Source organism: Ceratotherium simum, chromosome 9 (assembly GCF_057802395.1).
Source record: "Ceratotherium simum simum isolate JZ-2026a chromosome 9, ASM5780239v1, whole genome shotgun sequence".
NCBI lineage: Eukaryota > Metazoa > Chordata > Mammalia > Perissodactyla > Rhinocerotidae > Ceratotherium > Ceratotherium simum.
In genome coordinates, this window is record NC_141908.1 from 40,149,534 (window position 1) to 40,174,052 (window position 24,519).

The 24,519-nt window shown below is 37.5% G+C and overlaps 1 protein-coding gene across 11 annotated transcripts in view; it reads right to left on the reverse strand.

The window, feature by feature from the left end:
* The window catches only part of WDSUB1 (WD repeat, sterile alpha motif and U-box domain containing 1), a 50,496-nt gene extending 31,398 nt beyond the window's left edge, over positions 1-19,098 (reverse strand). Inside the window, exons 1-5 of one of the 11 annotated variants that reach the window (XM_087435256.1) lie at positions 18,993-19,098; positions 16,318-16,519; positions 14,200-14,384; positions 9,768-9,860; positions 5,773-5,866 (exon numbers count right to left, since the gene is read on the reverse strand). In XM_087435256.1, the coding sequence (XP_087291382.1) occupies positions 5,773-5,866; positions 9,768-9,860; positions 14,200-14,384; positions 16,318-16,442 (497 nt within the window). In that variant the 5' untranslated portion in view covers positions 16,443-16,519; positions 18,993-19,098. The other 10 variants (XM_087435254.1, XM_014785937.2, XM_087435255.1 and 7 more) reach the window with 10 other exon arrangements.
* Between the last annotated feature and the right edge of the window lie 5,421 nt (positions 19,099-24,519).

The window sequence follows — 24,519 nt, forward strand, 5'->3', positions numbered from 1 at the left end:
GTTATTCAAATTTCACTAAAGCTTTCACGAGACATAAAATTTCAAGCAATATGCAATATCGGGTAATTCTCCATGATAAACAAATTGCAACATGTACTTTTAAGGCTACTAAGTGAACTGACTTGTTCTATAGGATTATTAACAATGTTGTAGAAATGGGAAAAAAAAAAAAAAGATGGTTTGAGTTTTGGAAAGGTGATCTTAAGTCTTCTTATTCTAGTCATTACTGAGCAAGAGAAGGTTGTTTGTTAAAGCCACTCCTAATTTATGACAATAAAACTCTAACATCTACATGTACAAAATAGATAAAAAAATATAAACAAGCATCTTATTGGGAAGAGGGGGAACACTTTCCATCCTTTCTGGAATACGATTCCTGGCCTCTCTTCTCCCTCTCCTGCTTAGCAGAAAAGGAAGGATAGATGACTGGAAAGTCTGGGGGAAGAAGCTAAGCCATGTGGCTCAGCCCCTTCTGGATTTTCTTTTTTCCAATCTGCCCCTGCCAGGGAAGTCTGCAGTGGTCCATGCTGCCCAAGAGTAGGTGAGCAAGTCAGCCGCAGATTTACAGTCTGTTATCCAGACGGTCTGTCCTTATTTCTCTCATTGGTTTTCAACTCAAGAAGAAAAGAGGGTGTTACTTATTGAACTTTAAAACTCTAACAATAATGGGCATTTTTAAACTAGTTTCCAAGGAATCCTAACTACTAGAACTGAGAACTTATGGAAAGAGGCAGCTTCTATTTGAATTATAAAGACTGATCCTTCCTGATTGCATAGAAGCTGATACACACAATGTTCATTTTACATTGTTGTATCAAGAGAAGTGGGGTGGAACAAAAGACAAATTCTGCTAAGGGGCTAGAAGAAAGTTATTAGAGGAGAGCTGTGGAGAAAGATAGAAGGAAAAAGTTCCTATGTATTTTGCTCCATGATGTGTGATGCCATCATAGCTCTGAAAGCTAATGGAATGTGTGAAGCACTTATGAGAATCTATGTATCTTCTGCTAACCCAGATACTGAAGAGACTTTCAAAAATGTAAAACAATGCCACTCTTCTCACTATTATTTTTTATTTTTTCTAAGAAAAAATGTTAATATGCAGGGAGTTTATTATTGTTTTTAAATGAATTAAAAATGTTTTAGGATTTTCTCCCTTTTCTTTTCCATAAATAGCAATACATATAACCATAGAAGGAAAAGCTCTTTGGGATCCTCAATAACTTTTAAGAGTGTCAAAGAATCCTAAGACCAAAAAGTATGAGAACCACTGACCTAAATCATGATTCAATTTCTTTACTTCCCCATCAGCACTCATCTTGTATAGCTAGGCAATGTATATTAGAATTGCTTTAAAAGTTTCAGTAGTTCTCCTAAATCCATCATCTCTACAACCTATTTTTACAGCCTCAATTCCCCTTACTCCTCTTTATATTTACCATACATTTTAATCTAATCAAGAACTTCCTGCCTCTTGGAATGGCCTTTCTGTTGCCCAATCCTCCCCTATCTGCATCTATAAATTCTATACTGTCTTTTACATGGTCACCCCATATCTATGCCCTATACAACTTTGTTAGTACACTCTCTCACCTACAATCTCATTCTGTTGTCAATTCATTTTTCTTATCTAGCCGCTTATATTCATATATCTTTTATTCTACTCACTTTTTTCCCATTGTCTCCCTTTTTTGCATATGTATCCATTCCACCTTACCAATGACTTTTAGTCACAAATGGAAGTCTCTATCACTGACCATTTAACTTGTTATTTATCCACTCAAGTATGGTTTAAACATGTCTCTCAATTCTCCTAAAAAACTAAATGTTTATACTTCACCAACTTACTTCCAACTCATTCATTTGCCTGTATGTTTATCCAAATAAACTAAAAATACTCAGAAAAATATCTAAATGTGACCTAGAGCAACATTGTATACCAAAAAGAATAACGTAAAACTCCATTTATCCAGAGTGACTGAAAAAGGTACATTCCAGTTAATATAATATGTTAGCTAATTAAGATTCACATATTTACAAGCTGACAAGACATTATAACGCTATAAAATGAACTTAACACGAAAACTATATTGAGTATCACTTAACACCTCTTCCACGATTCAGAGGGTAAGGGCATGTGTCAGGATCTTTCAGTGTTATTAGGTTATCACCATGAACATCAACTATCAGGATAGAGAATTAAAACATCTTCAAGGGCACAAACATTGTCTTATACTTCCTTTTATACGCCCTATTGCCACTGGCAGAGAGGTGGGCACAGAAGAAAGCCATAAATACTTGCTGAATTTCATATAATCATTTTGTCAATTAACCTCTCTTCTTAAGATTGGAATGCACAATATGTCCCCGAAAATGGCAGAAGGAAAGCCAACTTTGTTTAAACTTCCCACTGATTTCAATTGTAGGTCAAAAAAGAATTACTATAAATGCTTTTCGATGATGAACTATTTTCATCTTTTGAGATTAAAGGGTTATATCTAATACAATGGCAACAGGGCTGATTATCTGGCAAGGATTGGAGCATATGGGGAAAAGAACTATCAGGCTTAGCCTACAACATTTTAAGTGGAAGTTAGGAGCCTAAATATTTTGGCTGGAGTCAAAGCTGCTCCGAAAAGCCATGAATGTGAGTTTGAATGCTGTGATATCAGACAGGAAAGTTTTAGAAAATCGAATGGCAGGAAGGAGAAAACATACCAAAGTATTTAAAAGGAGAATATAACGTAATTGAATCATGCTACTGTGTCCCAAACCAATTGCTTTACAGAATAAAGCTTTGAAAAATAAAAGCCAAGATTTAAAATTTTCAACAGAGAACTAGAAATCACAAAAAGTGACACAGTGGACCTGAAAAAAAAAGCCAAAAAAAAAAATTCTAGAACTGAAAAATAATGAAAATTAAGGACTCATCAATGGACCAGTTTAATAGCACATCAGATAAAGCTGAGGAGAAGACCATCAAAAGGGAAACCATTCAGAATGAAGCAAAGGAAATAGAAGAATGAAAAATACAGAAGAGAGGATACGAGACACAAAGTTCACAGTGAGAAGGTATAATCTGCATTTAATTGCAGTCCCAGATTAAGAGAAGAGAAAGAAAAGGACAGAAGCAGCATCTCAAGAGATAATGAATAAGAATTTCCCCTAAACTGATGACATATCATTCTACATATTTAAGAGGCTCAGTGAATTCCAAGCAAACTAAATAAAAAGAAACCCAAATCCACATACACCAAAGTAAATGTGCAGAAAACTACAGAGAAAATTTTGTGAGCAGCCAGCAAAAAAAAGAATTACATCAAAAGGAGCAACAGAATAAAACAGACTTCTCTACAGCAATACATAAAAATAACATGTCTTATGTTGTGTTTATTCCAACAAAGCAAGGTTAGTTTAATATTTGAAAAAACAGTATAATTTACTTCATTAATAGAATAAAAGAGAAAAATCATATGATCATTTCAAAAGATGCTGGAAAAATCATTTGATAAAATATAACACCTATTCACGATAAAAAAAAAATTCTTACCAACTAGAAGGAACAGAAGAGCTGATAAAGCTTATCTCCCAAAAACCTACAGTGATCATACTTAATAATGCAAGCTTTCCCTTTGCTATGAGGAATCAGACAGTTGGCTGTTATCACTATTTCCATTATCCTGGTAATATCAGCCACTTCAGTGAGGCATAGAAGATATCAAAAGTACAAGGATTAGAAAGGAAGAGACAAGGGGGCCAGTGGCTCCGCTTCGTTGGCCCGGGGTTCATGGGTTCGGATCCCGGGCGCACATCGATGCACAGCTTGTCAAGCCATGCTGTGGCGGCATCCCACATAAAGTAGAGGAAGATGGGCACAGGTGTTAGCTCAGTGCCCATCTTCCTCAGCAAACAAACAGGAGGATCCACATTGGATGTTAGCTCAGGGCTGATCTTCCTCATACAAAAAAAATAAAAATTAAAAAAAAAAAAATAATAATAAAAGAGTGAACTGTACAGCACGTGAATTAATCTCAGTAAAGCTATTATTTTTAAAAAAAGAAAGGAAGAGACAAAACCATCATTATTAACATATGATATGATTTTGTACATAGAAAATCCAAAATTAAAACCTTTATAGTAAAATCCATTCTTCCTATATATATTTCTGTTAGCCATATCTTTTATAATAGAAACAAAAAAATTAAGTACCTTACAATAAATCCAATAAAAGACGAGGAGGACTTCTACATAGCAATTATTCAGAGAAATCAAAAGAAAAATACATGGAGAAATATGCCACATTCATGGATTAGAAGACTCGATATTATGAAGATGTCAATTCTCCCCAAATTTATCAGACTCAATACAACCCCAGTCAAAATCCAAACAGGTTTGTGTGTGTAGAGGGGGGAACTGGAAGCAATCTGACAAGCTAATTCTAAAATTTATATGGAAGTGTCAAAAGCCAGGAATTGCCAAAATATAAAGCCTTGGAAAGATAGAATGGTTTTAGAGCAAGGATAGATAAATAGAAAAACAGAACGGAATAGCAGGCTGAGACACAGACCCATACATTCATGATCAGTGATTTCTGACAAGGTAGCACAGCAAAATGCTAGAGAAAAGAGGGTCTTTTCAATACATAGTGCTGGGACAACTAGACATCCATATGAAAATGGATTCCCATTGCATATCACACACACAAATCAAATTTGAGACAGGAAAAACAATGAAGGTTTTAGAAGATAAAACAGGAAAATATCTTCATGACCTCAGAACATAAAGAAACTGACTTCACTAAAATTACAAACTGTGAAAAGACAAATCTGCAGGGAGGGGGAAGATATTTGTAACACATATAACCAATAAATGGCTCACATATACAAATATAGAGAGAAGAATATAGATATATAACTAGATAGAAAGATAGATAGATAATCAACAACAAATCAATAAGAAAAAGATAATCCAAAAGAAAATGGGCAAGAGACATGAACAGGCACTTCATAAAAGAAGAAATACATATGGCCAATAAACTTTTGAAAAGGTTCTAACCTCATTGTTTCAGGGAAACGCAAATTAAAACCATAGTAAGATAACACTTTACACCCATCAGAATGGCTAAAATTGAAAAGATCCACAATACCAAGTATAGGTTACTATGTGAAAAAACACTGCTAATAGTGGTGTTTGACCACTTGGAAAACAATTTGGTGTTACCTGTCAAAGTTGAAAATAGAACTATTCTGTAACCCATCAATTCCATTCCTATGTATATATTCTACAGAAATGCATGAACATGTGCACCAAGAGATACAGATATATTCACAGAATAATATAATGCTCCCAAACTGGAAACAATCCATATGTTCATCAACATTAAAATGGATAAATATAGTATATGCATGCAATATTACACAGCAATGAAAAATCAATAAACCACACCTATATGCAGTAATATGAATGAATGTCACAAATATCATGTTAAGTAAAGGAAGCCAGACATGAAATAATTCATATTGTATGATTTGTTTTAAATCAGTTTAAAAGAAAAAAGCAATATTGCATATGATCTAAGGTACTGTCCCCAGAAAGAGGCAGTTAGAAGGGGAGGACTTTTGGAGCAGAACCAAGTAATATTCTATTTCTTGACCTGAATAGTGGTTACACAAGTTTGCATCAAGGTAATTTATCAAGCTATTCTCTTATGTACTTTTTTATATGTCTGTTCTATTTTATCAAAATGGTTTAAGGGAATTAAACTAAATAGCTTACCCCGAGACTAGCATCTGCCCATTATGAGAAAAGGCACAAGCCAGAACAGGAGCACAGTGCCCACTCAGTGTACTTTTATATTTTAATTCAAAACCTGCAAATGACAAGGTGAGAAAAATTAGCAAGCTGACTATGCTTAGAATTTATTTTTAAGTCAAAACTGCTTCACTTATTTATTCAATAAATAATCTTTGAGTGCCTAAAGGACACAAAAATGAAAAAATCCTCATGCAACTCAGGTATCGGAAGTGGTTTCAAAAGTTCAGTAACGGGTAAAGAGAATGGTGTGCTCAGCGAAGGCTAGACCAGGGGGGTATAATTATCAAATTATTTTTTAAAGATTTTATTTATTCAGTTTTTTCCCCCCAAAGCCCCAGTAGATAGTTGTATGTCATAGGTTCACATCCTTCTAGTTGCTGTACGTGGGACTCGGCCTCACGTTGGACGGAGAAGTGGTGCCTCGGGGCGCTCCCAGGATCCGAACCCGGGCCGCCAGCATCAGAGCGCGCGCACTTAACCGCTAAGCCACGGAGCCGGCCCTCAAATTATTTTTTAAATTTTAAGCTCTTTAAAACATACAGAAACATAAAATTTTAAACTACACTATAATCTTGGTAGCTAATAAAAAATTTTATATACATATATCTCAATTGCCCAAATGCCTAAAAAGAATCAAATATCTGTAGTTTTTTAAGTCTGATAAAGAAAATATTTTCTCATTCCATAAATAAAAAATAATCAGTGGTAATTCATACATCTTATATTTCCAGTATACCTTATAATACTCCTACAAAGTATGGTAACACTAAAATCTTTTTTATGCTTTCTGTAATTACTGAAAAGAAATATCACATCTATTTTAAAGGTAAACCGAGGCAATTCAATATATTTTATTGACAACCTACAAAAATAATTATTAAGAAGCTGCTCCAAAGAGACAAGGAAACAGTGCAATCTATAATTTTCTCAGACTTAATAAAAACTTTTTTGAAGTGTTAATGGCTCTTAAGAGGGCAAACATTTAACTAAACAAAACAGTTATAAGAGCAGGTAAAAGTTTCAACAACAAATAGAAAAAATATATTTATTTGATTTAATTATTATTAAATACATTTTATTTCTATTAAAAATAAAAAAAATATATTTTTATCTGGGAGAGCAGATGTGAGCATTAAAAGCACTCTGTGGAACATACAGATCAGTAAGTAGGCACAATCAATCAAACAAAGCAAAAATTGTGAGCTGCAAACCAAATGAAGACCTATAGGGCCGGCCCCGTGGCTTAGCGGTTAAGTGCACGCGCTCTGATGCTGGCGGCCTGGGTTCGGATCCCGGGAGCGCCCCGAGGCACCACTTCTCCGTCCAACGCGAGGCCGAGTCCCACGTACAGCAACTAGAAGGATGTGAACCTATGACGTACAACTATCTACTGGGGCTTTGGGGGGAAAAACTGAGTAAATAAAATCTTTAAAAAAAAAAAAAAAGACCTATAAAACTTGCAATATGACCATAAGAATAGGTAATATTCTCAAGTATAAGGTCCATATGTCTATCTACTCCTCCCCACAAATAAGCAATTAAAATAATTAGGTGCAAATGACAACAAATGTTTTATAAAGAGGCTTTAACCACACATTTAGAAACTGTTACGTATGCTTTTTAAAGAGTAAGTGTAAAAACATTTTCCAGACAATGCATGAAAAGCTTTACTTTTGAACAATTACTAAAGATATATTGTATTTAGAACATCTACATATATGACCACATTCATGGTTTCTTATAAGAATTCTACTTTGATACGAGCAGAAGGAAGAAGTAGGACAGACCAGAGAAGTGAAGGAACTCTACCCTCTCCAGCATGTCACTGAATACATTAAAAGAATTACTAAGTGTAACCGAACAGGCAATAAATAACTAAATTTCCATTAAAAGAAATGTATTTATTTCCTAATAATAGGCACTTCTCTATACACTAAGTATAATGACAAGATTCTCTCCCTGACCAAAATCCAGCAAGCTCTTCTGAGCCCTCTTCTTGACTAGGCCTTGACTTTGACCTATACTTAATTAACATACTTTCTAAGAGATCAAGGCGGCATCCCTAGGATGACCCTAGCCCCCTTAAAGTGTCTGCCTGAAAAAACTCAAGGTTGCTGGAAGAATTTACTGTTTGCTGTAGCCAACACTTGAAGACAGGGCCCTTGTCTCCCAGTCTCTGTAGGCGGGTAGGAGCCTAACTTCCATTAAGTGTCAGTTAGCAAACCTGGATGGGTTTCACATGGACCAACCCTCCCCTTCCTGCTTTTGTAATTTTCCACTTCCCTGACTCAACAGAGCCTCCAGTTACACCCCTCCTTATTCGCTCATTCTCCCTTTAAAAGGCCCAGTCACCTATGTATAAACTGAAGTTGAGTTCAGTTCACGCTAGACTCTTTTCCCCACTGCAATGGTCTATTACTGATTAAAATCTGTCCTTACCATTTTAACTAGTGTCCAGCTTCATCTCTGATAATAATTATAAACAATGAAATGTAGTTTGTAATTTAACTGAAAATCATTGGGTAACAAAATATTTTTAGGCATGTGAAGCAAGATGGCCAACAGACCATATAATTTCAGAGTTCCCATTAAAGTGATAATAAAATTTTCATTATTTATTTAAATCACATCAATGAAGAGAACAGGAAAGGGGGCATCAGCACACCAGAAATTGAAACCAATTTTGGGAAGGCAGAAAGCAAATTAATTGATGAGGTAGTATAGAGGAGTAAGAGCCCTGAGCGCAAAGGGAGGGGGCTACAGCGAAGAAGAAAGCTAATCTGCCCTAGAAAACCCCAAAACACAGGACTATCACCAGCGAGGGAAAAGGAAAGTCAGAATGACACAGATACAGACCTGAAAACAGAAAAATTAACTAAAAGTCTATTTATGAAACACTTAATGTCCACCTCCAATCCCTCCCTGACCCCACCTATAGTATGCTGCGTGAAAGCCAGATGCTTCTCCCCAGGCAAAACATTCCTAAGAAAAATAACGACTACCCTGGGAGCTCCACTACAGCTCCAGGGCAACACAGACATCCACATTCTATAAGCCCCCAACCCCTCCCCAGTAAGAGCCAACAACCCACCTCCTTATCCTAAAGAGAAGCCAGCAACAACAAATCACCACATGCGCAGAGCTTCTCAACATCTTATACTGTCTAATTCCTCAATGTAAATGGAATGCTAAGGATCACCAGACAGGTGAAGAAGGTAACCACATGAAAGAGAAAGATCTGGGTAAACAAAAAACGGCCCAAGAGCAAACAAAGATGATCAGGAAACAGAAGGGAACATAAAAACAAAACAAAACAAAAAGCCTCTAATTGGTATCCTGAGAGTTTTGAGATCTTGCATTCATAAAATAAAAGGAGGACACTTTGAAAAAGAAACAGAGCAGATGATGAGCTTTTAGAAATTGAAAATATGATAGATGGGACAAAAAATTCAAAAGAAAGTAAAAGATAAAGCTCAGGAATTTTTCCATAAATTAGGAAAAAAGATAAAGAGATAAGTATGGGAGGAAAAAACAGACAAATTATTTAAGAACTATCATAAAGGAATGCTGTATTCCAAAACTGAACAACATAAGTTTCTGGACTGAAGGGTCAGCTGAAGGAACAGTACAGTGAAGGGGGAAAAGACTCATGGTGGTATAAACAATATTTACAGAAACTCTGTGAAAACCACCAAAAGAGCTGAAAACAGATAAAGTGCAAAGTGGTTACCTCTGGTAAGCTGGAATACGTGTGGGTGTGGTGGTAAGGTCATAAGCAGCAGTGAGTAGTCAATCTTTAAATTATGTGTATGTAATTACTTTGATTAAAAGTTCTTAAAATATATTTTTATAATCATTTTTAGAGATTCAGAGTACCTCAGGTAAGAAGATTACTTACAATAGAAATCCTAACTGGATCACAAATAATTTTAGGGAACCGCTAGTTGAATACATACCTAAGCCATGTGTAAAAGAAACAACCCAAATTTTGATCTGGCAATCCTGACCACATGATGCCAATCGAAAAAACTGAAGATCTTGTTCTCCATCTAAAAATGTAAATTTGTTAAAAATAAATACACAAAAATTGACAAAATATTTAAACCCAAAATTTTTCAATTTCTTATACTGAGATCTGTTAATTCTATTCATTTAAACCATATTCACAGACAATATTAATTAACTTATACCATATAATGAGATGTCAGTTAAAGAATTTCTTTTAAAGAAGGTACTTCAAAGATTATAACTTTAGCCCCTGAAGTTGCTACAACAAAATAGCTTTTTATTTACCGTTCACTAAGGATATAACCCAAGGCTGCAAGGGCCAATATTGAGCCACTAAGCCTATGCATCCTCCAACCCAATTTTAGAGTCTATGAGGCCAGCACTCATGGGAAATGTTAGGAAGAAAAGTCAGTTATGATATGAGTGTTAAATGCTTAATTATTCCCAATTTATTAAGGATATACACATTTCTTAAAAGCTCAGTCTATGGTTCACATGGAATAATATTGAGCAATTTTTTCCATTTGATTTAATCAAGACAAAGGCTAGAATTATATAAATCCAAAATAACATCAATTCAGTCCATCTGATTTGGTGGAAAATATTACACAAATTAGGGAAAGTAATCAGTAAATTTGGTGTCACAAAAAACCCACTAGTTTTTATGCTTACTCAGATAATTTCAGTGTATCATTACATACCCACTAAATAAGTTCCTAAATACTTGTGAGTAATGTAAATATTGATATCATCAACTCAATTTTACATGAGTCCCACCTACTATCACTGATGCAGTCTCATCAAATGAGGCTTTTGCACTCATATGCAGTAAGACAGTTAAAAAATCTAATATCCATCTTCAGACTGCACTCTAGTTTTGCAAATATTCAGTATATGGTATTTAATTTATACACCTGGGGCCGGCCCCGTGGCTTAGCGGTTAAGTGCTCGAGCTCTGCTGCTGGCGGCTCGGGTTCAGATCCCTGGCGCTCACCGAAGCACAGCTTCTCCAGCCATGCTGAGGCCGCGTCCCACATACAGCAACTAGAAGGATGTGCAGCTATGACATACAACTATCTACTGGGGCTTTGGGAAGAAAATAAATAAATAAATAAAAATTAAAAAAAAAAAATTTATACACCTGGATAAGTAAATTTTTTCTATGGGATCTGTCTGTCTTGTTGAAAGCATACTTTATTAACATACAATAAATTAACTTCCTTTTCACTGAAAGTTTTTCTAACTCCACAGGACTTCCACATTTTAATAGCATTTTTGGTTTTGTAGTACAGGTTCAACCAAAGGGCACCCTTTCTCAGAGAGCTCTTGATGGATGTAAGCAATTCCTAATAATCATTAAGTCTTTTTAAGGCAAAACATTTTCTCAATAAATGGCTAAGAGTAAAATATTTAAGTACTAGACCCAATTAGAAAAAATGTTTTTATTGTTCCTTGACTAAACAGATCCTTTGAAGTTAATTCTAAAGTTTCTAATTTAAATAGTGAGAATTCAGCTAAGACAAAGGAAAATTATGGAGCTTAAAATGCACCTAATATCTAAATATAATATTTAGAAACATATGTTCCTTCAGGAAAAATAGTCAAATTGTAATAAAAACCCAATCTAAACTTTATCATTTAAAAACTGGAGAGAATTAATCATTTATCCTCAGGCACAAACAGGATTATTTTTCCTTATTTGAGCAAAAGGTCACAAAGACGAAGAGTCAATATGTCATAAGTATTTATAGCTATTAACAAATATCAAATCAAACAAATTAAAATTACATACTTTTTCTTTTAAGAAAATACAGTAGTTCCCCCACATTCCCATAATAATCAACTTCTAATCAACTTCTAAAGCATATACAATCAGTTTCAGGGAATTTACACATAAGGTTAATATCTATTTCGACAGAAGTTGAACTAAAGAAACTGAACTAAGGACCCATTAGAATTATACTGAGAGGGGCCAGCCCCGTGGCTTAGCGGTTAAGTGCGCGTGCTCTGCTGCTGGCGGCCCGGGTTTGGAGCCCGGGTGCGCACCAACGCACTGCTTCTCCAGCCATGCTGAGGCTGCATCCCACATACAGCAACTGGAAGGACGTGCAGCTATGACATACAACTATCTACTGGGGCTTTGGGGGGGAAAAAAATAAATAAATAAAATCTTTAAAAAAAAAAAAAAGAATTATACTGAGAAATATATTTTGAAATCTACTCTAAAGGCAGGGTAGGGATGTCAGTATCACACTTATTGTAGAATCTCATCTAGAATTCTCTGCCTGGTTTAGTGAACCTTTCCAGGCTCCACCAGCTGCAGATCCTTCTCAAGACAGGACAAGGATGCCCTTAGTTTTACTCTAATATTAACATAATAATGGTATTTTAGTTGAAAATCTATTTTCAGATAATTTAGAATCAAAAAAGAAATCTAGGGGGCTGGCCAGGTGGCGTAGTGATTAAGTTCACGCACTCCGCTTCAGTGGCCTGGGGTTCTCGGGTTTGGACCTCCACACAAACCACTCATCAAGCCATGCGGTGGCGGCATCCCACATACAAAATAGAGGAAGACTGTTCCTCTATTTTGAGGCACAGATGTTACCTCAGCCACAATATTCCTCAAGCAAAAAGAGGAAGATGGGCAACAGATATTATCTCAGGGCCAATCTTCCTCACACACACACACACACACACACACACAAAAAAAAACCCTACATCTCCCTACATTTATATCATTCATCAAAAATTCATTGAGTGCCTATAAGATTTGGAGAAGGTGTCACAGAAATGGAAGAAATGGTTCTTGTCTGTTACAAGCTGGTCGTCTTAGAATAAAACAGCACAAAACAACATATTAAAAGAGTCAATTATCATAATTAAATTAGGTAGAAAGTTTAACAAGAATGAGGTCATGAAAAGGAAATCTATTAATTTGCTACATGATGTTAAAAGGTTAAAAAACAAAAACAAAAAATTTCAGCAAATCACTAAAAGGAATCTTATTCATCAATCTACATTTCAAGGACTATTATTGTCCCAGGCCCTGTCCTCAAGAGCTTACAGTCGAATAGGAAAAACACCATTAAACATAATCCATATAGCTAAACATATAATTAAAAATTGTGGTACTTCTCTAAGTACTGTAAAAGAAAAAGAAAGTGTGCAAATAAAAGACTCTATCAAAACGCTTTAGACTGAGTGCAAGGTATAAGAGCAGGGGAGGCTCATCTCAAATGATTTTTTTTACCTGAACTCTAAAGGATGACTAAGGGTGAACTAGGTGAGCGTCTGCAGGTAAAATCCTTGGAAAAATCTTAGAAACACTCAAGGAATGAAAGGAGGCCACTGTGGCAAGAGAACGCATGAGGCCAACTGTGATTTGAGATGAGGCAGGGAAACAGAACATGTAGAGTACTTATAGGCTTTGTGTTTTGGATTTGGTATTTTATCTTAGCTTAATCTTATTTTAATAAGCCATTGATGGGTTTGAAATAGGGGAGTGCCAAAAACCAGCCTGCCTCCTGTCTGGACCTGAGCTGTCCTGTAAGGCAGTCCCTAGCCACGTACGGCTACTGAACACTTGAAACATGGCTAGTACAAATTGAGATGTGCCATACACACCAGATTTCAAAGATTTAGTACCAAAAAATAGTAAAATATCTTACTAGTAATTTCTATTATCAATTATTGAAATAATATTTTAGATATACTAAAATATATCATTAAAATTAATTTCACCTACTACTAGAAAATTTTAAATCTACATATGTAGCTCACAGTATCTTGCTAAAGGACAGCACTGGTCTGGCAACAAGACTGGAGAGGATAAAAGCAGAACTTTCATCCTAACACAGAAGATGAAAATAAAAGAAGAAAACTTCCCACTTAACTTCCCCTTAAAACCAAGAGTCTATATTATGGAGTTTTTGTTTCTTCTTTTTCTGAAAACGAATTGTGTTGGCAAACATCTTATTTTATAAATTTATCTTTTGGATGATTAAATTAGTAAATGGAAAATGCAGCTTCTGTTTCTAATTTTTTTAATTTCACATTTCTATCTGAATATCAATATACCGTATCTAAAAAAAACACAGTATAACCAACAGAGTTAAGTCTTCCAAATTACCATACTCAAGGAATCCAGAGCCACTGTACCAAGTTGAGTCATCTGCTACATATATTAAAGAACCTGGTTTTCCTATATTTCTTCGTGATTTCATTTTGATCAAAAAAGATAAAAAGGAGAAAGATGATTCTTCAAAAGGAATGAATTAAAAGCGCTCCTCATTTTACCAGTGATGAAATGAAAATGAACAAAAGAACTAAAAGTCATATACAAATAAGAATTACCAGTGTTTAGAGAGTAAAATAACTAACCGGAAACTAGCTGTGAAGAAAAATCGCAGCAGGTAATTCCAAGATCATGTGCTTTTTCACTATGCAGACACCTCATTTTATCATCCCACACTGTTAAATCTCCACATGAGGAGCCAGTGACAAAGAGGTTTCCACTAGGAGAAAATGCACAGGCCACCAAGGAGCCATCCTTAACACTACCACATCTGAAATAAAAGCAAAAAAAGGGGGTTTTCATTTCAGAGCATCTTTTACTTTATATTACAATCTCTAACAGCAGCTTGATAAAGTGAAAAAGGATAAATGGTTATCACAGAACTAGAGAGAAAGGGCAAGAGATGCCTATAGAAATAAAATACCACTTATATGCTATAAACTGAGATGTGCTTTCTCATATAAAGGATTGAAACATTACCTTAACTAACGTGTTCAAGCCTAAACGATACGGATCCAAAGTTCATATATCTTCATATATGAACACGTTAAAATCTACAAAACTTAACAAAACAACAACAACCAACGATATCAACTACAGTCATACAGTTAAAAACAAAAAGATGAAGCTATTTTTATTGAAAAACATGTTACTGGGGTCAAAAGTACTTTCAATTTTTGTATTAAAATTGCCCAGAAGCAACAGTAAGGCCTTTCATCTCATCTTCAAATATAAATTCTTGATGAAAAGAAAATGCTGTGAACAAGTTAAAACTATCTTGGGAAGATAAGGAAGCATTGTGCTGATGATATTATTTTCTCAATTAGGAAAAGTAAACTGGTAAAAACCCAACAATTACTGCAGTGTCCCATCTAGTGCTTAAATATACTGCAGTGGATCATTTGTACATCACTAATTACAGACATTAGGGAAGTGATGCTACAGATGCAGAATTCATCACCTGATAAGTGAAAAAGATTCCTTAATGACAGCCGTAGTTCATTCACATGAAAAAAACCAGACATTTCCTTCTTTCTGTGCTTTCTCTTTAAACTGGTTATTAACGCCACTTAAAACACATCACCTTCAACCCCAAGACCTAAACATAAACGAGCAACAGTTGTTTACCAGCTGACATCTGTGCTCCCAATGATGCTGAAGGGTTGGGAGAGGGGAAGGAAGGTACATTAGGCTATTTTAATTGGTAACATTTAAAAGTTTATGAGTTTTGATGTACTTAATGTCACTGAACTGCACACTTAAAAATGGTGAAAATGGTAAGTTAGATATTTTACTACAGTATGAATACATAAAAGTACACGGTTTTAATGTTGGTAACATTACTAGTGTAAATTGATTGTTGTATGTTTATCCAAAAGGAGTTTTTCAGGTGGTTTTTTTTTTTTTTTTAGAAATGATAACATCACACTAATCACAAAGTGCTTTCTTCTGGGCTTGGTCATTCAACCCAGCAAGAATCCTTGTCAGGAAATAGCTGTCTCTCTCAGGTGAGACTTACCTACTATTACTTCATTATTGAGAACACTTGAGCCACGAGTGACACAAAGCCTAGAATTACCATATCTTATTCAAAAGACTGTTGTCTTTGCCTAACTCTTACAGTAAAAATCCATAAAAGTCTAACAAGATTACCCTTTATTTTACAAAAGAAAGATTGGAAATTTAAAACTCTCAGAGCCAAGGAAATCTACTATAATTATGTTAAACATCTGTTTTTATGACCTTCAGAAGACAAATCGAAATACTTTTCCTTGTGCTAAAATTATCTGCTTCCGGGGCCAGCCCCGTGGCTTAGCAGTTAAGTGTGTGCGCTCCACTACTGGCGGCCCAGATTGGATCCCGGGCGCGCACCAACGCACCGCTTCTCCGGCCATGCTGAGGCCGCGTCCCACATACAGCAACTAGAAGGACGTGCAACTATGACATACAACTATCTACTGGGGCTTTGGGGGAAAAAAAGGAGGAGGATTGGCAATAGATGTTAGCTCAGAGCCAGTCTTCCTCAGCAAAAAGAGGAGGATTAGCACGGATGTTAGCTCAGGGCTGATCTTCCTCACAAAAAAAATAAATAAAAAAATAAAATTATCTGCTTCTGAAAGTCATCAAAATATTCTGATTTCTGCTGTTTTTCTTGGTAGACCTGTTAATGGGATTAAAAATGGAAAGGGTTTAAATATTCATACCTATATAACTTGTATGACTGTGCATTCCACATAACAACCGTTCCATCAGCTGCCCCTGACACCAAACAAGTGGAGTCTGGGGAAAACCGGCAAACCCTCACGGGGCTACCACTGGGCTGTTCCATCACGGCCAAAGTCTGTCCACTTTGAGTATTCCACAGGACAGTGGTACCATCTGTTGAACATGAAGCTAAAATATGTCCTGAAGGGGAGAAACAACAGCAGTGGACAGCATAGGTGTGAAACTTCAATGGAGAGTGTGGCAATTCGCTGAAGTCACTTAGGGAATACAGGCGGACTGTTTTGTCCAAGGAGCAAGTAGCCAAGAGGGCAGAGGAGAAAGCACAGCAGTTGACATCATCATCATGATCGGCTAATGTGTGAATCAGTTTCACCATGTCCTTTATTTGAAGTAAAATATCCTGCAATTTTTAAATAAAGGTTACTTCATCCTAGGAATCAAAAAAATCCAACTCAAATCCACATAAAAGGGCCAAAATCAATTTAAGAATTTGCTCAACGAAAGCTCCTACATAAAGGACAATCTATTATACCTGGGATAAGGATAATCTGGAGAGAAATAAATTATTTATAAGACTATAACCTCTGATGATGATCACAGTCACCACTGCCATATGAACAAATTTCCGTAACTCCTGAAAAAAAATCTTGTCAAATAACTTCAAACTGATTTAACACTGAACATCTAAAACCTTCGGTATTTATTTCACCTTTGAAGGCTTTCCCTTAACCAATTATTTCTCAACACTACCTCATTCCAGATCTGCTAATCTCAACTCAAAAAGATTTGTCACCATTTTAACAAACTGACTCAGCTGCTCCTTCCACAGGATGGAGCCAAGGCTATTGCTGCCTTTGATACAGAACTGTAAGGGTCACTCACAAAAACTAACAAAAGGTTTCATTCAAAATTTAAGTGGCAGTGTTGAAAGGTATTGTGTCATGGTCTGTCACCTTGTCTGATAAAGAAGAAAATGATACAAAAGACTTGAGGTGAAGAGCCAATTTAATAAAGAAACCAAGAGAAGGAAACCAAAGAGAAAGAGTGGCAAAAAATGGACTTAGCCAGACTGCACTTAAGAACACATTTAGAATAAAATCCAAACTCCTCACCACGGCTTACAAGACACTATATGATCTGGCTCTTGCCTGCCTACCTCTCAGACCTCAACTCCTGCCACTTTCCGTCTCCCTCACTTCTTTCCAGCCTCCCTGGTCAAACGCACGCCGGTGTTCCATCTTCGTAAAGCAGTTTTTCTTATACTGAAATTCTCTTCCCTCTGCTCCCGGAATCCTATTCCTCATTCAGTGTCCCTCTCAACTTCAGAGTCCCTCCTCAGGGACGGTTTCCCAATCTAAAGGAGCCATCTCCAGGCTAGCACATCACCCTATTTTAATCCTCAGTGTAGCAATTACCACCATCTGATGTATTTGTTGTTTATCTCTCTCCCCTTAATAGAATGTAGGCACCAAAGAACTTGAGATCTCGTCCATCTTGCTCATTTCTGTATCCATAACATGTAAAAAACCGTGTCGGGCACTCGATGTGCCCACATAAAAATCTCTTGAACTAATATTTTCTTTAAAGATTATATGTTAACATAATACGAAATGATTAGAAATTTAAAAATAAAGCTACCAATACTATCTGACAGTGGAAAACTGGTGTAGAATGAGCAATAATTAGCCCTGAAGGAATAGGTATAACCTTGGATTGTGAAATTCATAATCCTTTGTTCTAATTTACAGAAACCTTCACAAAGAGATGGAGCATGCTTTTTCCAATATTTCTCTTATCCCAAAAGTTCAGCCTCTTTTTTTCACACAGAAACTCCAATAAACTAGAAAAACAAAAAATAAAACCACGAAAAATCAATTATCGCCTATACTACTGCACTGAAAACAAGATCAGGTGGTGCTTTCCGGAGAACTCCCAAATCCCAACTGTGCGAGTGCACATATGTAATTTTCCAAACAAACTTTGGCTGCCACATCCCTGTGGCCCTCGGCTCCCTGCGCAGTTACAAGCCACACACTCGAAGAGCAGAGACGTAACGGGCTGAACAGTTTGTTTTGAAAAGCGCTCTCCAGCCTCCCCCTACCTGCCTCGAGGTGTGGGCGTCCACTCAGGCCTCAGCTGTTACGCCAGACGCTTAATCTCCGGGCAAACCGGGTCAACTCGCCAGTGTCAACACACGCACACCCGTCTACCCCAAAGCAAACGCAAACTGGGCCAAGAACCGCCCCCATACAAAGCCCGCGACTCGCTGCCCCCGCACGCAGGGACGGAGGACTCGGCCAGTTGTGCGAGGCAGCCGGGCCTCAGCGGACTGCGCGACCCGAGCAGGACGGCGGCCTCGGCTGCCCGGCGCTCAGTCCGCGGCGGCGCGGGGCCTTCCCGGGCGCTCGGGCGGGGCCCAGCTGGGCTTCCACGCCACCCCGGCAGGCGCTGCCCGGCTCCCCGGCCGAGGCCGCCCGACAGTGCCTCGCGCCCGCCAAGGCCCTGGCCGGTCCCCTTCGCGCGCTTAGAATGATTCCGAGAAACAGAGGGTTCAGACACCCCGAGTGAGCGGGCTCCGCGGGCTGAGCCCCGTCGCGCTCCCCCACCTGCCGCCACCACAGCTAAACTGGCCTATGGGCGCGGCCCCCTTCACCTAGAAGACCAGCGACTGCGGGATCCGCCCTCAGGTGCCTCGGGAGCGGCGCGGCTCACGTGACGCGCAGGTGAGGCAAGCGGAGCTGGCGCAGGTCGAAACCCTAAAGCGGAAGAAACAGGCCCCGCCCCCTCACCCGGGGCCGGCCCGCGCCGCGGCGCATGCGCGCGCGTCAGCCCTCTGATGGGCAGGACCTAGGGGCAACCTGAGTTCCGACTGAGAAAGAACCCTTAGTTGCAATTTTTTCCCAGTTGAGGAAGCTGATCAAGATGAAATCAGATTTAGGAAGAACCTTTAGTTGCAGTTTTTTCCCAAGTGAGGAAGCTGAGCTTCCAAGGTCTAGCGAGTGCCCGAAATGTGGTTTTAAAGGGGGTATTGTATCAATTCTCCAGTTATTCCATCTCAAAATTTATGAATCTCCTTCTTCTCCCGTACTTCTCTGCCCTGTTCTGTCTGTTCTCCTCTGACCTCCCTGATTGGTCTTTTTTGTTAGGCTAGCTCTAGATTTGCCGTCGCCTTTGTGCTCAGGTTTCCCAAATCTCTCTTGCAGGGCAGGCTGCTCGCCCCTGGGCCCTAATCCTGCGGTTCCCACTGTCCACTGGACAGATCCGGGTGGATATCCTGAGGTCGCCTGAACCCGATGTGCATTTCTGCCAACATTTCCAAGTGTGTCTCCTAGGCTCACAGATAGACCGTGGTTTCCATGTGTAATTGACTACAAAGGGATCTTGCCAATCCCTTTTGAGATTAAAAAGTTGTCCAGAAAAGGTTCCTAGACATGCCAATATTTGTTAACTAAGTGCATGACACAGTATAGGACTATGTTCAGATGAAAATCAAAAATACTGATAGCTTTTATTTTTAATCCATGCAACTTTAGAGTTTCCTTAATGAGGAAATATTTAAAAATTATCAACCTGAGGAAACAAAAGCCATATATTTGAAGAGTAATAATTGAAAATGCTCAAATTTAAAGATGAAGTTGAGATCGCTGGAAGTGATTTGTAATGAAAAAGAGAGAAGGAAAAGAGGAGATCAAAATTCATGATTTTGAGACCCTCCTGTAATTTTTAAATTAACAAGTGCATCATGATTAAGACTTTGAACACATGATTATGTGCCAAAGTACTGCCAAAACAGTATTTTTCTAAAAAGAACTTTTGATCGTATAAATAATAGAGCTCACTGTAGGAAATATAGAAAATATAAATAAGAAAAATAGCCTTCAATTGCACCAAAGATAACCCACTCAAAGATAACAACTCCTTTCAGTCTTTCACTCATATAAATATCAATAATTTTACAAAAAGTCCTGCAAACTGCCTTTTTAAACTTATATCCTGGGCCGGCCCCGTGGCTTAGTGGTTAAGTGCGTGCGCTCCGCTGCTGGCGGCCAGGGTTCGGATCCCAGGCGCGCACTGACGCACCGCTTCTCCGGCCATGCTGAGGCTGCGTCCCACATACAGCAACTAGAAGGATGTGCAACTATGACATACAACTATCTACTGGGGCTTTGGGGGAAAAACAAATAAATAAAATTAAACTTATATCCTGAGCATTTTCCATGTCTAAAATTTCTTCAGTAGCTTAATTATTTTTAATGTCTAAAATTTCTTCAGTAGCTTAATTATTTTTTCTGCCTAATGGTCCATATTTCTGGAAACATACCATAATTTATTTAATATTTTCCCTGTTGTTGGATGGTTTCAATATTTTTGTGCTTATTATAAATAATACTGGATTAAATGGCTTTATAAATAAATCTTTACTCATATTTAGAAACATTTACTAAGGAAATTTTTAAATAGAAATAGAATTACTGGGCATACGGGTGTAAAGATTCTTAATACATCTTGCCATATTTCTTTTCAGAGAGGTTGTGTTGTTTACACTCTCAGCAGCATATGGTTGTGCCTGTCTCTCCACATTCTTGACAGACTTGAGTGATTTTTTTATCTTCACTAATTTGATGAATAAAATTAGTAATAATATTCTTTAAGTAAAATATGTAAAAGAAACTCCTCCCTACACGTGCCAATAGTTTAGCACAGTGACCTCAAAGTCAATATGTTCAGCTTTGCCTGTCCTGCAGGGAAAGGCAGTTTCAGAGAAGGAAGCTTTATTGTAGCTGGTCTCCAGTCTACCAGTTTGCAATTTGGGAGATGTTAATTAAAATCTGTTGCCATTATACTAGAGAAACATTGTAAGAATTTATAGAGATCTTTGAGCACATGAGTGAACTGGTTGTTTTATCTCACAAGACAGACAAAATTTCAAAATAGTTGGAACTTTGACTTGCAATATTAAATATTTGAATATTTTTATGCACTCTGCTTTAATTATGTAATTGTGGTCAATAATTAATCCTATTTTATCATTAGTTTCTAGTTCTACTCCTAGTAATATTGCTACTTGAGGATTATAGAAAACAATTTTATTTTTTATTTTTGTGTGAGGAAGCTCAGCCCTGAGCTAACATCCGATGCCAATCCTCCTCTTTTTGCCAAGGAAGATTGGCCCTGGACTAACATCCATGCCCATCGTCCTCTACTTTATGTGGGACGCTGCCACAGCATGGCTTGACAAGCAGTGCATCGGTGCGAGCTTGGGATCTGAACCCGAGAATCCCAGGCTGCTGAAGCGGAGCGCGCCCATTTAATTGCTGCGCCACCAGGCCAGCCCCTAGAAAACAATTTTAAATGATATATTTAGAGGAAAACTGTTTTCAATTAAATAGTAAGCAATACATGCTCTCAAAATACAATCACAGTGGGACAGAATAGATGTAAATCAATTAGTGAGCCACTGATTACTAAAACACGTGGTCGAGAGTCATCAAGAGCTCAAAGGAGAGACAGAGAGATGATAGGCCCTGAAGTAATTAGAAAAGATGGGTAGGATTGGGTCCTAAATAGGCGTGAAGCAAGGGCCAGCTGAGGAATGAGCTTGGGAAATACCCAGTTTCACAGTAAATACTCAGGAATGTATTTGGGTTGTTTTGCTTTGCAGACAAACCCAAGACCAATTTCCAGAATAGTTGAGCAGGGTAGGGTACAAGATATAAAAACTCTCTTGAGATGTTCAGTTTGCAAAAATGTATCAAACTCAACACATATGATATGTGCATTTGTGTTTGTGTATATCATACTTCAAAAAAAGTTTTTTGAGATATCCATAAGAATGGCCCAGGGATTCTCTAATACTGATGCATTCACTCTCCACACCTGGTATCATCCATAGCGCCACCTCCCAGTAGAGAATTCTGGGGATCTGGGCCACTGTAACTATCTGGGAGCTTGCTGTGATCTTCTGCATTATGGAACATTCTCCAAATTCCCTTTATCCTTTCCATTAAATAAACTTTACAACCTCTAACTGGACATCTTTCTGTTACACCACTCATAGTCCTGGGGTGCCAACCAAATAATGAGAGTTGAGCAGAGTTCTTTGAGTTGGTGCTCCATAAAGAAAAAGGAAAGACCCAGTGGCTGCCTAACAAAGAGGATGAGGCAGTGCATGCTGGGCACAGAGAGAACTGCCTGACGGTACGTGTGGCTGGAAATAAGAATACCAGAAAGAAATGTGATGACACTTGGTATTTGGTACATACTGAATAAATCTTGTAGTTCCAACTATGCTCTTTTCTTCCTCTTTGGTACAAGAAGTATTTTTCTTGTTCATGGATTTTTAAATACCAACTTCCCATAATTAACATTTTTTCTTATTTCTTCTGTCTCATTTTCTTGAATTCTTTATTTTCTGATTTCTTTCTGTTAATGCTCTTCAAGAGAACTCAAGATGTTAAAAATGCATTTTTGAAAAAAAGAAAACCACATTTTTGATTTCAGATTCATGGTTTTTGATTACATAAGAAGAAAATATGACAGACATTGTCTAATCAAATCCACTCAACAATAGTCCTACTTACAGAACTAGCAAATCATGTTTCTTGTTCATTGCCCATTGTAGTCTGGAATGCAGTATTTTGATGTTACCAGTCTTTGCCATACTATAACATACTGTCAATGACTAACCAAATAGAGTTAGGTCTCTATTTTAACCTGATTGTTTGGTATTAATATTTCTCCAGCTTTTCACTAATGACTTTCAAACTAGATGACTGATTTTTCCCTAAAGGAAATCAAGATACTTTAGTTTTACTTTCTGTTTGTAACTTAAAGAGGGAAAGGCACTTGTCATATTTAAAAGAATATAATAAAATGTCATACCTAATGTGGCAAATTACAGTTTTCAAAAATGACTACAGCAGTATTTCCCATCCCACATGCTCTTCCAGAACTTTGCCACTCACCTATCAAGAGGTGAAGTTATGTCCCTTCCCCTTGATTTGGGTGGGTCATGGTGACAACCTCAAGCAATAGAGTACACTATATAACTTCCAAGACAGCTCTCGGGTCAGTCTCCCTTTGCATCCAGCCACCATGCTGTGAGGAATCCCAGGTGACATAGAGGCCCACATGGAGAGGAACTAAGGCTCCTTTCCTCAGCCCAGGCTGAGCCCCCAGCCAGTAGCCAGTGCCTGTGAGTAACCCTCTTGGGAGAGAATACTCTAATTCTCAGTCAAGCCACCAAAGCTGATGCCCCATGAAGCAGAGTTGAGCCTTCCCATCAAGCCCTGCCTGAATTGCAGATTATTTTAAGCCACTAAGTCTTGGGGTGCTTGGTTATGCAGCTGTTGAAAGCCAGAACACCCAGGCAACTGCTAGAGAGATGTAAGCATGGTAACTGAAGGCTGACTTGACAGTTTTTAGAATTCCCTTATCACTTCTGTAAATTAATAACAGAAATATGCCAGCACAATATCTTTGGTTAAAATGGGGTAGTTTAACCTCAAACTCACTATTGTTTTTTGTGTAAAATTTGAAAACTACTATTCCTTTTGGGGGGGCAGTTATGGTTGCAATTTGATTATTTTCTGTTCAGAATAATACCACTTTGAGGAAATTTCTACTTCAGTTTCTCCCACTGAATTCCTTATTCTTTTAATGGTACTAGCATAAACATGCAGTCATCCAAACCAGAACCCTTGGGGAAGTTTTTTGTTATTGTTTATTTGTTTTAGTAAATTTGAGTTTGGGTTTCTCATCTGTAAAATGAGAATAAAAGTACTCACCTTGCAGAGTTGTTATGATAATTAAATGAGAGGATTCAACACTTTCCAAAAGTGTTTCAAATAACTTTTGTGGATGTTAATAGATATTTGATTTTTTTTAAAATGATTTTTGTAATCAAATAAGTTTGGGCCAGTTAAACAGATTTCTTTGCTGAAGAACTTCTTAGACTTTATTCTACTAATGCCCATAATAATTCTCTTAGAGGGGGAACATTATATGCAGTGTTTCCCAAACTTAATTTGATTTTGAGATCTATTTTTCATGACTATCTCACAGGAATAGAGTTCCATGGGACGCACTTTTGGGAAACACTTGCTTTGTGCAAGTAGGAAGTCAATAAATGGTAACTGACTATATTCTAAACACTTTAGCTCTGTATAAACCCTTGTAAT